The sequence below is a fragment of the Pituophis catenifer genome, unplaced genomic scaffold (genome assembly GCF_029215685.1).
Source record: "Pituophis catenifer annectens isolate HBS135680 unplaced genomic scaffold, rPitCat1.0.hap2 SCAF_12, whole genome shotgun sequence".
NCBI classification, from domain to species: Eukaryota; Metazoa; Chordata; class Lepidosauria; order Squamata; family Colubridae; genus Pituophis; species Pituophis catenifer.
This window is the reverse complement of record NW_027256892.1, coordinates 27,098,716-27,113,469: the sequence shown is the minus strand read 5'-3', so window position 1 is coordinate 27,113,469 and position 14,754 is coordinate 27,098,716. Positions and strand designations below refer to the sequence as shown.

Below are 14,754 nucleotides of genomic sequence, written 5' to 3'. Positions count from 1 at the left end.
CTTGAATGGGAAGTTGTGGACGACTCCATTGAGCGCTGCAGTCCTTCTCTCTTTATTAATGTTATCTCTGGCAGGGTACCATGGCAATCAGATGCCCTCCTGCCCCATGCATTACCCATGTCTGTCTTTTAAAAAGTCCATCCTTTCAAAAGTGACTACAGATTGCAACGCAAAGCCTGCCTGCTTCCAGTCAGATTCTGTGCTGGCTAAAAAAACCATGTAGCCTTCCCCCCCATGATTTCCAGGCTAGCCTTCGAATTCTTGTTTCACCTTCCCTGATGCTTGTTATCCAATGACCAAAGCATTTGATGTAGATGATTTTGGCACATGCTGCTCCCAAACCTACACTTTTAGCATCCTGCTTCACACCAATTGAAATTGTATAGATTTTCAAAGCAATACTTTTTGCTGGATTTCCTTGAAAGTATTATAAACTCTCTCATTGTATTAATGCTACATAATACTAAATGTGCTTTGCAAAGTCCTTATGAGTACAATCATTTTAAAACTTATATTTGTGCAGTCCTCGTTCTTATATGTTCAGGACAGTGGACTGGGGCTCATTTAATCTTCGATGCATGACCAGTCAGAATGAGAAATAATGCACTAAGTCATTCAAGCCCCTGCCTGTTCCACACCTCTCCGTGTTCTGTCAGTGTCATTAAATGGGCATAAACAACCCACTGTGTTCATCAGGAGTCTCATAGGTGTACTCTTGGTCATGATTTACTAGGCAGAGCTGGGGAACAAAACATATTTTATGTAAGAATATTTTCACTGCTCAAATTCAACAAAATTTCATGTATTCATAGTAAAAACATCCTATTTGCAGATATAAATCATTTGAGAAGACCAATGTTGTGGGTAAAGGTCTGAATGTGCTCTCTGAACTTGGTTGTTTTCTTGCAGATGGTTCATTGCTCAACTAGGTAACATCAATGCTAGTGAATGTGATATAAACCTTGTTCATATATCATAGTTTTAGAGGTTGTATTGTAGTCTTTTTGTTTCCTTCCTAGATTGTGTGTCTTTTGAAAGGTAGGTAAATGTGATTTATCTTGGTCTATCAATGGTGATTTGTCAGAATATCAAACTTGCAGGAGATTCTACTATTTTTGGACTAGGCTTACCTAAAACACTATTAGTTTCCCAGTTAAAACTAGTGCTGAATCTGTCCATGTGTGGTATGATGGAGGAATTTTTGTCATGTCTTCTGACTGTAGTTAGTGTTCATGGGTGCACTTTGCTAGTCTGCGGAGTCCTTATGCTCTGAGCTTGGCTGTTTGCTTGCACATGTTTCATTACCCGACTAGGTGGCATCATCACTGGTAGGGAGTATGAGGTTTGCTCCCTGTTTATATACATTAGCTTGCCTTTCCATGTTGGTGGGGATGTGGTTTTCTCCTTGATTGATTCGAGTATTGTTTTCTGCTTCATTGCCTGGTGTTAATTCCTGCTTATCTCAGTATTGGTAGCTGGAGAGGATATTTTCTTCTTAGCTTTTTTTGAATAGTGTATAAATGTGATTTATCTCTGTGTGCTCACTAGTGGCTGATTTCGCTGAATGCCAAACTTCCAGAAATTCCCTAAATCCATTTTTTGGATTAGCTTGGTTTAAAATGTTCACAGTTAAAACTATGGTTGAGTCTCACTGTTAACCATGTTGTATGATTAAAGAGTTTTCATGGTGTCTTCTGACTGCTAGTTGGTGTTCATGGATGTGCTCTGCCTGTCTGCCCTGCACAGAAACTGTAACAGGATTGATTGATTGATTGATTGATTGATTGAATTTATATTTCCGCCTATTCGCCCATGGCAACTCAAGGCGGCTTGCAGAATATAAAACCACATTTAAAACAATAAAAAACTAACAAAAAGAATCAAATAAATTAATATAGTACAATATAACAAAATCACCTCCCACCCCATGCCTGGCGACAGCAGATCACACAAGCCATTTAATGGGCTCCATCCCACTCTGGATTCCCCAGGCCCTCTGGCAGAACCAGGTCTTCAGTGCCTTCCGGAAAAGTATTAGAGTGCGGGCCATTCTAATCTCGGGGGGAATGATGTTCCAGAGAGATGGAGCCACCATGGAGAAGGCCATTCTTCTGGGTCCCACCAGGTATATCTCCCTCGGGGATGGGACCAGGGGTGAAATGCTCCTGGTTTGGACCGGATCTCCTGATCCAGTAGCGATGGCGGCAGAGAACTGATAGCAAAAATCGGTTGCTATCGGAAAACCGGTAGCAAAAATCCCTGCGCCCCCCACACCATGCTCAGCTGAGTTGCACAATCATTAGAGGCTTTTTTTTTTTAACTTTTAAAAGCATTTTTTCTACAACCTCGTCCGATGAAAAAATGCTTTTAAGAGTAAAAAAAAAAGCCTCTGATGATCCTGTGGCTCAGCTGGATCCTCAGAGGCTCTTCAAAGCATTTTTTTCTGCAACCTCTTGGCCGAAGAGGTGGTAAAAAAAATGCATTGAAAAGTCTGATGATCTCAGCTGAGTTGCCTGATCAGCAGAGAGGCTTTTCAAAGCATTTTTTTTAAAAGCCTCTCTGACGATCCCAGCTGAGTTGCCTGATTGCCAGACGCTTTTCAAAGTATTAGAAAAAATGCTTTGAAAAGTTAAAAAAAGTTGGCCACGCCCACCCAGTCACATTTCCCCCCACCACCACCAAGCCACGCCTACAGAACCGGTAGTATCACATTTTGCATTTCACCCCTGGATGGGACCCACAACATTCCCTGCCTCTGATGTGTCGGATAGATGAGACGGTCCCTCAGATAACCTGGTCCCAACCAATGAAGGGCTTTAAAGGTGACAACCAATGCAGTTCCCGCAGGAGAAGTGATACATGTGCACACGGGTCTGCACAAAATGATGTGGGCCACTGCATTTTGCACCAACTGGAGCTTCTGGATGCTCTTCAAAGGCAGCCCCAAGTAGAACGCATTGTAATAGTCAAGACGGGAAGTGACTAGGGCATGAGTGACTGTGAGTAGAGACTGTTGGTCCAGGAAAGGGCATAACTGGCACACAACCTGCACTTGCGCAAAGGCCCTCCTGGCCACGACCGTCACCTGCTCTTCAAGCAGGAGTTGTGAGTCCAGGAAAACCCTGAGATTATGCACAGGGTCTGTTTGGGGTAGTGCCAACCCATCCAAGATGTTGTAGATGACACTGTTTTTTCTTCTTGGGTCCTTTGGTTCACTTAAGATGTTTTGAAGGGCTTTAGTTAGTGTGTGTGTGTGTGTGTGTGTGTGTGTGTGTGTGTGTGTGTGTGTGTTACCATAAAGCTGCGCGGTTATAATAATCTTTTGATTGTTTCTGAGATGTTTTTGATGTATGGAAATATCATTCTTTTCATAGCTTTGTTGGTTGTTTTGTAGTATAATATCTACAACCAAACAATCAAGTTCAGAGAACACCAAGGACTCCAGCATTCAGCCCTGAGATACATATATACACTTTCTATTAGATCAGTTCTTGGGTAATGTATTGCACTTGTTTATGGACACAATTATTGCAAGTTATATTACCCTCCCTCCCCAATATATGGGAACATTCTCAATCACAAAGCACAAATTTAGGATATCTGAAGTTTTGAGTTTATTCCTAGCTAGAAGGGCTGCAGTCAATCTGAGGCAGGTTCACAAGAGTGCGTGATCTCTGCACTGCTAAGAGAGCCGTTAAACTGTTTTGCTTTCAGATACTACTGGCTCTAGAATGTTTCCAGGATGCTTAAAGAATTATACTGTCATTAAACTGAAGCATCCTGTTTAAAATTCTCACTGATCTGTGGAAAATTTCAGAAAAAAGTAGAGCTCAGGTTCTGTTGTTTTCTTTGGAGCTTTGGATGATGAAACTCTTGGATAGGCAAATAGCCAATTTTGGGATTTATTCCATAGTTGCAAAATTGTATTTTTCTTATAGTTGATGCACTGCTTTTGTAGACTGACGGTACTTTGTATAATACATTATTGTTATTGTACTGTTACCTGCTTTGAATTATTTAAACAAGGCATGGGACATAAATAGAATTACTGTAGTTGGTGAAAGGTTTGAATCATTCAAGATAAGAACCTTGAAGATGACACACACACACCATGATTTGCGGTGATAATTTTCCTAAACATTTTGTTCACATAATTGCTCCTATGCTAATAAATTTCAACATTTAAAGCAGCATCTGGTGGCTCACAGAAACACCTGCTTATCCAATTTTAATAAATGAATTTTATATTTCTTTTTTACTGCAACTCCGTTTCTGGAGATTGAATGACTTACAATATTGATATCATAACATTAAAACATGAAGCCATCTATTTGCTTTTCTGACTGATGGAATCTAGCTAGTAGATGGGAAGTAGTCTTACAGTCAGTTTGATGGTGTAGTTAAAGATACTTGGCTAGAAAACGAGGTGTATTACTCTTAAAGTCTGGCTAGCTGGCTTGAACTCCAGAGATGCAAAGTTTGAATCCAGAGTTTTGGAATCTTACCTGGAAAACAGAAGTTGGCTAATAAAACTCAGGATGCACTACAAGATAAAATAGGCGAAGAATGACTTGTCTTAATGTTTGAGACATTCATTGCTTAAATTGCAATCTGAATCCATATTCAGGGATTAAGTTTAGTCCCTTTCTTCACACTGAATTTCTGAACTTTAACTTATAGTTTAAAAATGGCCCTAGAATGTCGTTTGGAATGCTTCTGTTACAACCATTGTGTTTAGGTCAACTTTAGTATGAAGCTCTGTGATGGAAGCTGCTTCTTAACTGAGAAGGGATAAGACAGGCCATGGGAGGTTGTTGCAGTAGTATGGACAATTCTGCCTAATAATAATAATAAATAATAATTTTATTTCTATACCGCCCTTCTCCCGAAGGACTCAGGGCGGTGTACAGCCTATTAAAAACACAAAACAACATCAGTTAAAATAGTTTAAAATTATTAAATAAATTCGGCTGAATTTTAAAACCCCAGAATTTTAAAACCCAATTAAAAGCCTAATCCTTTTTGTTTTCTCAGAAGTTTGCATACTGAGGAATCCGACTTGCAATGGCCAGTAAAGGTGGCAGCACCTTCTGAGTTTTCACTTTCTGCAGGGAGTATAAAATTGGAGACAATTCTGAGATTCTATTTGAAGCCTAAGCTATTAATTTTTATTCTTACTTTTTATTCTTACTTTTCTTCTCTGCTCTTCTGTTTAGTGGAATTCTGTCTTCTGCCTTGGAAGAAAAATTGAGGGGAAAGGATCCTAACAGTCAGCTGGGGCTCATTTGTGCTGCTGCTGTAGAACCAAAGATGCTATAACATTTTTTTTTTTTTACTGAATGTGGTAAATCCTTATTAAGTGCTGACACAATAGGATTGTTGTCTTGGAACTCCTGTTTCTGTGGTAACTTGGACTGGCGTTTCTTGGTAGATCTGTATCTTTCTAGAAAATGCTTGTGATGTGTCTGCAAACTACAGCTTTGGCTGTATTCTTTCAAGGACTTCAAAATACGTTATTTAGTAATATTTTTAAAAGCATGTGCTTGTGAGATACAAATTCAGTCTCACATTTGACAGTTTATTCTGCTACACTAAAGTCTTTTATCATTTCAAGTAATTTTGGACTGCTTATTTGAATTGACACCCAAGTTTCTTTCTCTGATCATCACATTTATAAGTTTGAGTAGTTTACAATAATAAAATCAGGTGTTAAAAGATCAAAATATGAATATAGGATGTCTGTAGTCCAAGTTAAGTTATTAGAGGTCAATTGTCCTACTTTATACGTTGAAAGTAATAGATTGTTATACAAGTAGTGTTAATAGGACCACAATTGAGCCCAAAATTTCTGTTGTTAAATGAGACATTTGTTAAGTGAATTTTGCCCCATTTTATGATCTTTCTTGCCACGGTTGTTAAGTGAATCACTGCAGTTGATAAGTCAATAACCTGGTTGTTAAGTGGATCTGGCTTCCCCATTGACTTTGCTTGTCAGAAGGATGCAACAGATGATCACATGACCTTGGGATATAGCAATGTTCATACATATGAACCAGTTGCCAAGCATTTGAATTCTGATCATATGATCATGGGGATGCTGCTAAGGTCATAACTTTGAAAAATGGTCGTAAGTCACATTTTTCAGTGCCATTGTAACTTTGAACGGTCACTAAACGAACTGTTGTAAATTGAGGATTACCTGTAGAATTTATTTGTACAGCCTGGTGGTATCCTTTTGAGTACTGGATGCAATGAGAGAGCTTTGAGTTTACTAGTATGTTCAGTGGAGAACACCACATTTTGGAGTTTCTGCTTGACCAATGTTGCACAGACCCAAATGGTCTGTAAAAGGGGTCCTCCTGTATTTTTCTGTTAAGCCAGCTAGGTGGAAGGTGCTGACATCTAACAAAGTATAGGCCTTTCTGTATTTACTTTTGCGAAGAGAAAGATGTAGGGCTCTGGCCAAATCAGATTGGCACCCTGTGTTCAGCTCATTATCCAGTGTATGTAAATAAATAGGCAGAAGATAAGCCCCAATACAGACATTGTCTTCACTATAGGTATTTTCCATGAATCATTAGCCTGGCTAAACCCTGTGGGAAAAAGGGACAACAAAGCTGATTATGCCACCTTCAACATACCTCCCTTCAGAAATAGGGCAGCATGTAAAATTCAGCCAAGCAGCCCTTAGATGTTTCAATTATTTAAGTTCTAGGAGGGGATGAAGTAACAAAAAAATGGATTCTAGATAAAAATATGCTAGGTATTTGACTTCAAAAAATGTAGAAGTTGTAGAAGTTGCCCTATTTAGGGGGTGGGGGAAACCTTGAAGTTCCCACTGCAATTCTGGGAACATAATTCTGGGGCACATAAGATCCATGAATCTTCTTTAAGACAGATTCCTGCCTGGAAGCTCCCAAGTTCTTAAAAAACAGTACTGAATTAGTTCAGTTAAATTTCCATTGATCTACCGGCAATATAGTCTTGGTTTCCTGACAAAAAAACCTATACTTTTCATTTTGGGCTAACGTGTTTCTACCTGATTCTTTGTTATACTGAAGAACCCCCATAGTGTTAATATATTCTATTTGGATTTTTAAAATTACCAAAGTATCTTTATTAAGCTAGAAATATGTTCTCTGCCAATGTTTTCTGATGGATGGAAATTCAGTTTATTGAGATGATTCAACAGACCATTTATATAGAAATTTTAAAAGGAACAAGCATGCCTCGAATAACACCTTTGTAGATAGTATTTGTCCAGTTGTTGCATCTCACTTTCAGTGCTGTATCAGTATGTAATCTATATGTGAGTAGTAACATGCACTGATCAACTGTGGAAGCAAAAATATAGAATTATCTTCTTCAATGTTTTTTTCAACTTTCAGTATGGCCTCTGGTGTTTCCACCCAAGGACTAGACATATTCAGCCCTGCCTAAGTCAGCTAAGCTACCCCATGGCTGTAAGTCTCTAGGCCTCAAACCGTGTGTTGCAATTATGGAATAAAGTACATTATACCAGACTAGAAAAACCACAATTTTCATTTTGCACAGTTGATCATTTGGCCTTGGAAAATAAATAAAACATTAAAAAGAAGAAGGCAGTTTCTCCAAGTGGCTCAGCTAGATCTAATCTGGTTGGGCAAATGTGAGTGGAGGGCTTTTCTGTTTTCTGGACAATTTTTTCCATCCCACTCTACCCCAATCCCTCCCGCTCAAATGTTTCTTTTGCCTGGCTGGTGTGTTTGTGTGTGTGTGTGTGTGTGTGTGTGTGTGTGTGTGAGAGAGAGAGAGAGAGAGAGAGAGAGAGAGAGAGAGAGAGAGAGAGAGAGAGAGAGAGAGAGAGAGAGAGACAACACCATAACCAATTTCAATGGACATTTTTAAAGTACTCTGATTGTGGCACAAGCCCTGTTTTTCATTTTTGTATATGTGTATTTATTTATTCTTTTTATTACTTTTAAAATAGTGGCAAAGAGAGCAATCAACAAGCCCCTTTTTTCATAAAGTCACACCTGAATTTGGGACTTTTCGAAGACCTTCGGATGCTTAGCTGGTCTTGGCTTCCAAACCTCTTGGGGTGGCTCCCAGGACAGAATCCCCAGGGTGGCAGGATTAGGAGTTGGGGCAGTGCCAGTGGGAAAGCCTGGAGAAGGAGTGGGCAAAGTGAGCCCAGGGCTTGAAGGAGCAGAGTTGACTCCTTCAAGCCCTGGGCTGTGCTTGACATCCTTGCTGATTACATCATGATGCAGTAAATCCCAAGGGAAATCTTGCTCTCGGCTTGTTGACTGTCAGGCTGGGAGGGAAAGGGAAAAGCATGGGAGCTTGGAGGCCCAAATCCTGGGGCTGAATTGCTGAGGTGTTGGGACTCTCAGGCTGCTGGAACCTCTATGGCTTCTGCTCTGCACCCCCCTCCATCCTTCCTCCAGCTGTGCCCCACCAAAGGAGTCCAGAGTCCTGACTCAAAGAGTTGTTGAAGTGCTGGAGGTTTTGCAGCCTTTGATCTTCAGAAGCTCTGGTTTCTTTGAGAAACTCTTAGACTGATAAAGTTTGGCTTCCTGGAAAGAGAGCAGGCTTTGGAGTGATGAAGTTTTGGTGGCCTGACTAAACCGCTCTGCTTCCTTGCCTGCTTAGAACCCGTCATCCGCATGCTAGTTAGAGATGTGAAGGCGCTGCCCCTTCTGCCAGCTTGCCAGAATCTCTGCCCATCCTCAGCCAAAGATTGTTTACTTCTTGCAGGGAGACCCACGTGGGTAAGGGGAGGGGCTGGCAGAGCTGCGCTCTGGAGTGCTGTGTGCAAAACTGGCTTTCCCGGCATTCCAGAGACAGAGGAGCTGAGCTTGGAGCATGAGGCCAACCAGCCCCCCCCTCCCCCCCACCCCGCTTCCTTTCTGTCCGAGGAGGCATGCTTCATGCATACCCTGCTCTCCCTCTTTCTTTCTCTCCCTCGCACACAAGGATAAATCCATTCAGGGTGATCTTGCAATTTAATGCCCCAAATCAGCCTCTTTGATTCCTATGCAGTGAGGGCCCAAATGTCACAGAAAAGTATGGAAAGGCAGCTTTTTCAGCTCTTTTCCTGAGCTGCCGCCTCAGAATGGCCAATTTCTCGGGGGGGGGGGGTCCTGAAAATGCATGAGCCGGGGCAGGATTGGTATTCATTAAGAGATGACAAGAGATTTTGGGGAAAGTAGAAGCAAAGGTGCTGACAGTGTTTTGCCAGAAGCTCTTGCCCAAAGGAGGCTGCAATGCCTCTGCTCCAGAGAGACCCTGGGCCAGCTCTGGAAAACATGGCTGGGCATGGGCTCCCATGACAGGGGCAGCACGAACAAGGGAGCACATAGTTGATGACCTTTCAGCTTCCAACTGAGCTGAACTACTTGCCATACAGTAGCTTGCCCCACAGCAGGAGGCCCTCGCATCAGCGGCGGCTGTTGCTTCTGTCCTAACACCGATTGCTTCTCCTTAACATGGAGGTTCTCTTTAGTCCTACGGGCTGATACCCATTGAAATTTCTTCCTCCCCGGTGGAATTAATGGAGCTGTTTGGGTAGATGTTGCAAATTATTGCTGTGAAGAGAGCCTTCAATTTTATGTTCCAAAACAGCAGTTTTTAAAGAAATGGCTCTTTAAAGAAGTGGCTTCCCTTTGTTACCTTCTGCAAAAATATTTTTTTCCTGGAGGGTAATCTTAAGATTCTTGACTTTTTGCAGGCATTCAGGGGAACTCCATAGGCCATGCAGGTCCAGACTGTCTTTTGGGCTTTATGAGATGCATTTCCCCTGGTGGCCTCTCTTCCAGCAGATGCCATATAAAATAGGTTGTTAATGAATTTTGACCCCCACTTTTTCAGAACAGGCAATTGTCAGTGTTGTTGATTTTTCTCAATTATATTTTGTTTTCACTATACTTTTACTTAAACCATCTCTCTCCCTCTTTCTGCAGGATGAGCAATTTTTAGGTTTTGGCTCAGATGATGAGGCCAAAGGAACCAATTCCCCCAAGTCCCTTGCAGGTAAACCCAACCTACTGCAATCTGAACCATATTCAATGGGATTTGCTTTAATGGGGTTTAGATGTAGTTGATCTAAAGAAAGTTTATTGAATGCCAAAACCTGAAATTTGTATTTGCTGGCTTAATATAATATTCTAAGCTTTTTTCAATAATGAGTTGCTGAACAGAGCCACAGTGGCTATTGATTTCATTAGTTTTATGAAGGCCATCCAACTCCAAGAAAACACTTGGTAGCATACAATAAGTCCAGTGATATATGAAAACACAAGTAAAAGCCACATTACTGCCCAGATCAAAACAACACTCCCCAGCATGCAAGTAAATTCAATGCCACACAATATGGTATCCTATAAATCATGACTTAGTTGCACAATACACTTAAACCATTAATGGCCCAATCAGATTCTTCTATTACCACATTAATGGAATCAAAAATCACTATTTGGGGAATACAGATTCTCCGCTCCATTTTACACCAGGAGAATATTGATAAGACTTTGTTACATCAGAGAGTGTACGGTGTGTCTTGGCTGCTGCAGCTGTCCTTTTCACACACACACAAAAAAAAAAAAAGTTTTCTGCTGCCAGGTCTGGGAATCACAGGGAAACATTTTAGTGGCTTTCTCCAGCTTTTTTCCCTAAAGATTAGGCTAAGTTTCATTAACTGGGTTTATACTGGGTAAGATGTCCCTGTGACACAATTGCCTGAATGATATGACTTAGTCAGTTAGGGCTAAATGTAATCTTTTGGAAGTTAATTGATTCTTTTAAGCATTCCCACCATACACGATTCTGCCCTAGCCATTATGTATATTTTAAGACATCTTTGGAAATGCCCACCAATAGAAATGCTGTCTATTATTAAAGTCTGCTTTGAATGTCCGGATGAAAAAGAAATGAAATTTAAATTCAAATATGTGGTTTCTGTCTTGACCATCGGCTAGTGAAAGTAGCAGGGGATTATTAAATCCAGTTTCCCTTGCTGCTGAGCTCCTAAGGCTTTTGATAATCCAACAGAAAAAGATCCAGGATGGCTTCTCGTTTCCAAGTCCAGCCATTGTTGATTTGTGACTCAGTTTATGACCTGGTAAACTGATTAACTCAATTCTCCTAGCATTATAATCTTAGTCATCTAAATATGCGTACTAAACCTATTTATGTAGAATTCAGACATTGACTATGAAATGTTGGGTCTTTCACTTCACCTCCCCCTTCCCTTTCCTTTTCTTCTTTTCTTATCTCATTCCTTTTTTCATTTTGCATCATGCCTGAAAACAAGGCTTAATGTACACATTTCTGTTCTTTTTCTGCAGTCTCAGTCAAAGCTAGTGCACGTAAACCTCGTGGGAGACCTCGGAACGGTTCAGACCGAAGTCCAGCTGCTCTACCAGAGCCCTTGCCAATATATTCACCTTCAAGCAAGCCAGAACCTACATCCATGGAAAAAATAAAAAGGAAAGAATTTAAAAGTGGAGAAAAACGGCGAGGGAGACCTCCTGCTCTAACCAGTGTGAAATTCAAGATCAGCCATAAAGAGTGCATTCCAGATGCTCAGAAAGGAGGGAAGGAAGAAAAAGAGAATGTAAAGAAAATAAAGCGGGCACCATCAGCTACCTTTCAGCATGCTGCAAAAATTAAGAAATTAAGAACAGGTAAACTCTCCCCACTGAAGTCTCAGTTCAAGTCCGGGAAGCTCCAGATTGGGAGGAAAGGGATTCAGATTGCCCGCAGGAGAGGGCGGCCACCATCTTCTGATCGCTTGAAGACCATGCCAGCTCTTGTATGTTCCCAGTTGGAGAAAGTCCAGAGGGCGCGAAAGGAGAGAGAGGGTGTACCATCCCTCCCCAAAGATGAAAAGCCAATAGTTAGACAGAGCCCTCGCAGACCAGTAAGGATGATTCCTTCTTGCAAGAGGACAGATGCCACAATTGCCAAGCAGCTCTTGCAGAAGGCAAAAAAAGGAGCTCAAAAGAAAATGGAGAAAGAAGCAGCAAAGCTTCAGGGCCGGAAGGGGAGGACTCAGCTCAAAAACATTCGGCAGTTCATTATGCCTGTGGTGAGTGCCATCTCTTCACGAATAATTAAGACTCCCAAGCGTTTCATTGAAGATGAAGACTATGATCCGCCAATTAAAATAGCACGCTTAGAGTCTACCCCAAACAGCCGCTTCAGTGCTACCTCTTGCGAGTCGAGCGAGAAGTCCAGTGTCGCATCTCAGCACTCCTCCCAGCTATCTTCAGATTCCTCACGGTCCAGCAGTCCAAGTGTTGATACATCCACAGATTCACAGGCTTCCGAAGAGATGCAAGCTCTCTCAGAAGAATGCAACAATACTTCAGAAGTCCACCCGTCCCTACCAGAGTCCACCTCCCCTGATAATGAGGGTACTGAGCAGAGAAGGAGGAGGAGGTTTTCAATGGCAGAGAAAAATTTTGCTCCCAAAGCAGCTAAGAAGCTGCCCAGCCTCCAAAGTGTGTCTCAACAGCAGTCATCTTCTTCTTCTTCACCTCCCCCCCCACTGCTTACCCCACCTCCACCCCTGCAGCCAGCAGCAGGAATCTCCGATCATGCGCCATGGCTCATGCCTCCCACCATTCCCTTGGCATCACCCTTCTTGCCATCTTCTGCTGCTGCCCCCGCGCAAGAGAAGCGGAAGTCAATCCTCCGAGAACCAACGTTTCGTTGGACTTCTCTGAAGCCCTCTCGGTCTGAACCCCAGTACTTTTCCTCTGCCAAGTATGCCAAAGAAGGTCTTATCCGCAAGCCGATTTTTGATAATTTCAGGCCGCCGCCCCTGACCCCTGAGGATGTGGGCTTTGCTGCTGCTGCCGGCTTTACCCCTCCTGGGGCCACAGCTCCCACCCGCTTATTTTCTCCTCTTCATTCTGGAACAAGGTTTGATCTACACAAGAGAAGTCCCCTGTTGCGAGCGCCAAGGTTCACCCCCAGTGAGGCGCACTCACGCATCTTTGAGTCTGTCACATTGCCTTCTTCAATTAGTCGAAGTGCTGCGGGAAGCGCTACGGCAGCAGCAGCTTCTTCAAGGAAACGAAAGAGGCGAGTGTTCAGTCCAATTCGATCTGAGTCGAGATCTCCTTCGCACTCTATGAGGACAAGAAGCGGAAGACTCAGCACCTCTGAGCTGTCCACACTCCCTTCGTCCTCCTCCGTCTCTTCTTCCCTAACTAGCATTTCTGTCAGCTCCCTTGCCACTAGTGCCTTAAACGCCACCACGTTCACTTTCCCTTCGCATTCCCTGTCCCAGACTGGGGAAGCAACAGAGAAAAGTCAGAGACCGAGGAAGCAGACAAACCTTCCTGCCGAGCCATTCCCATCCAGTGGCACTGCTCCCCTTTTTCCTTGGTTCGCACCAGGTCCACAGACAGAGAGGTCCAGGAGCAAAGACAAAGCTGCTGAGGAGCCGTCCAAAGACAAAGAAAGGGACAACAGTCCTGAGAAGGAGAAAAGCCGAGAAAGAGATCGAGATAGGGAGAAAGAAAACAAACGTGAGTCGAAGAAAGAGAAGAAGAAGAAGGCTTCAGAAATCCAGAGTAGCTCTGCTTTATTCCCATCAACTCGAGGTTCTAAAGGAAAGGTTATTGTCAGTGAAGATGTAGCAACCTCATCTTTTGCCAAAAAACCTGCAGGACGGAGGAAACTAACTGCCCCTGATCCAGCAGCAGATGTTCCTGCGGTAGTTCTTGTGGACTCAGCTAGCATAAAGACCAAGTTACCCAAGAAAATCCGAGGGGGCTTGGAGAAATCAAATCTGGACCTTGGCCTGGCAGCCTCTTCTGCAGAAAAGGAAGAATCTTTGCGTCTTCCTGCTGCCTCCCTTGGCATTGTGAAACATTCGTCCATCAGCTCAGTATTGGCTCATGCTGATAAACTTCCAATGACTGACAAGAGGGTAGCCAGTCTCCTGAAGAAAGCTAAAGCTCAGCTCTACAAGATTGAGAAGAGCAAGTCCCTTAAGCAGGTGGATCAGCCCAAAGGACAGGTATATTCCAAAAATATTGGGATTAGAAGGGAGGTAGCACAAGAAATAAGAGTTTGATAAGAGTTTCCCGAGAAGGTGCAAGTGCAAGTGGTCTCTGGGTCTCGCTAAGCAAACTCAGAGAAGCTGTGAACTGGAAAATGTTTCCTGTTATACTGCCACTGCTCACAGACATTAGCATTCTGAGCTGTTTGCTTAAAGTTTCTTGCGTCTTTCCTTCCTTGTAAGGGAATTCCTGGCAAGGAATTTCAGCGTGCACCAGAATGGGAACAACGCCTTCCAGGAATCTTGTGCCTCTGTATTAACATTTGCGGATGGGTGCTGCGTTCACACCCCATTGCACTCCAGAACATCTTTTGGGAATTGAATTCAAAACATTTTGTAGCCCTACACCAGGGGTCAGCAACCTGTGGCTCTGGAGCCTCATGTGGCTCTTTCATCCCTCTGCTGCAGCTCCCTGTCGCCAGTCAGGCTGTCATACCATGGCTGTTCACTGCCCTGAGTCCCTCGGGAGAAGGGCGGTATATAAATATAATAAACTAACTAACTAAACTAACTAACTAGGAGGAGACTCTATGGTGGGGGAACTGGACTTCGGTCAGCTCCAGAATTGAACAGGGGCTTCCAGTTAGGACCTTTGTGGCTCTTTGAGTGTTTAAGGTTGCTGACCCCTGCTCTAGACCTTCCATCTTGGGGAAAGAGATGAGCTCTGAATTACTGCAGGGAGGGCTTTTTTTTTTTTT

At 42.8% G+C, this 14,754-nt stretch overlaps 1 protein-coding gene across 2 annotated transcripts in view; it reads left to right on the top strand.

Moving 5' to 3' along the window:
- Positions 1-14,754, top strand: part of KMT2A (lysine methyltransferase 2A) — a 39,689-nt gene that overhangs the window by 1,024 nt on the left and 23,911 nt on the right. For both annotated transcript variants that reach the window (XM_070952439.1, XM_070952438.1), the window contains exons 2-3: positions 9,945-10,014; positions 11,328-14,014. In XM_070952439.1, the coding sequence (XP_070808540.1) occupies positions 9,945-10,014; positions 11,328-14,014 (2,757 nt within the window). The remainder of the gene's footprint in view (positions 1-9,944; positions 10,015-11,327; positions 14,015-14,754) is intronic.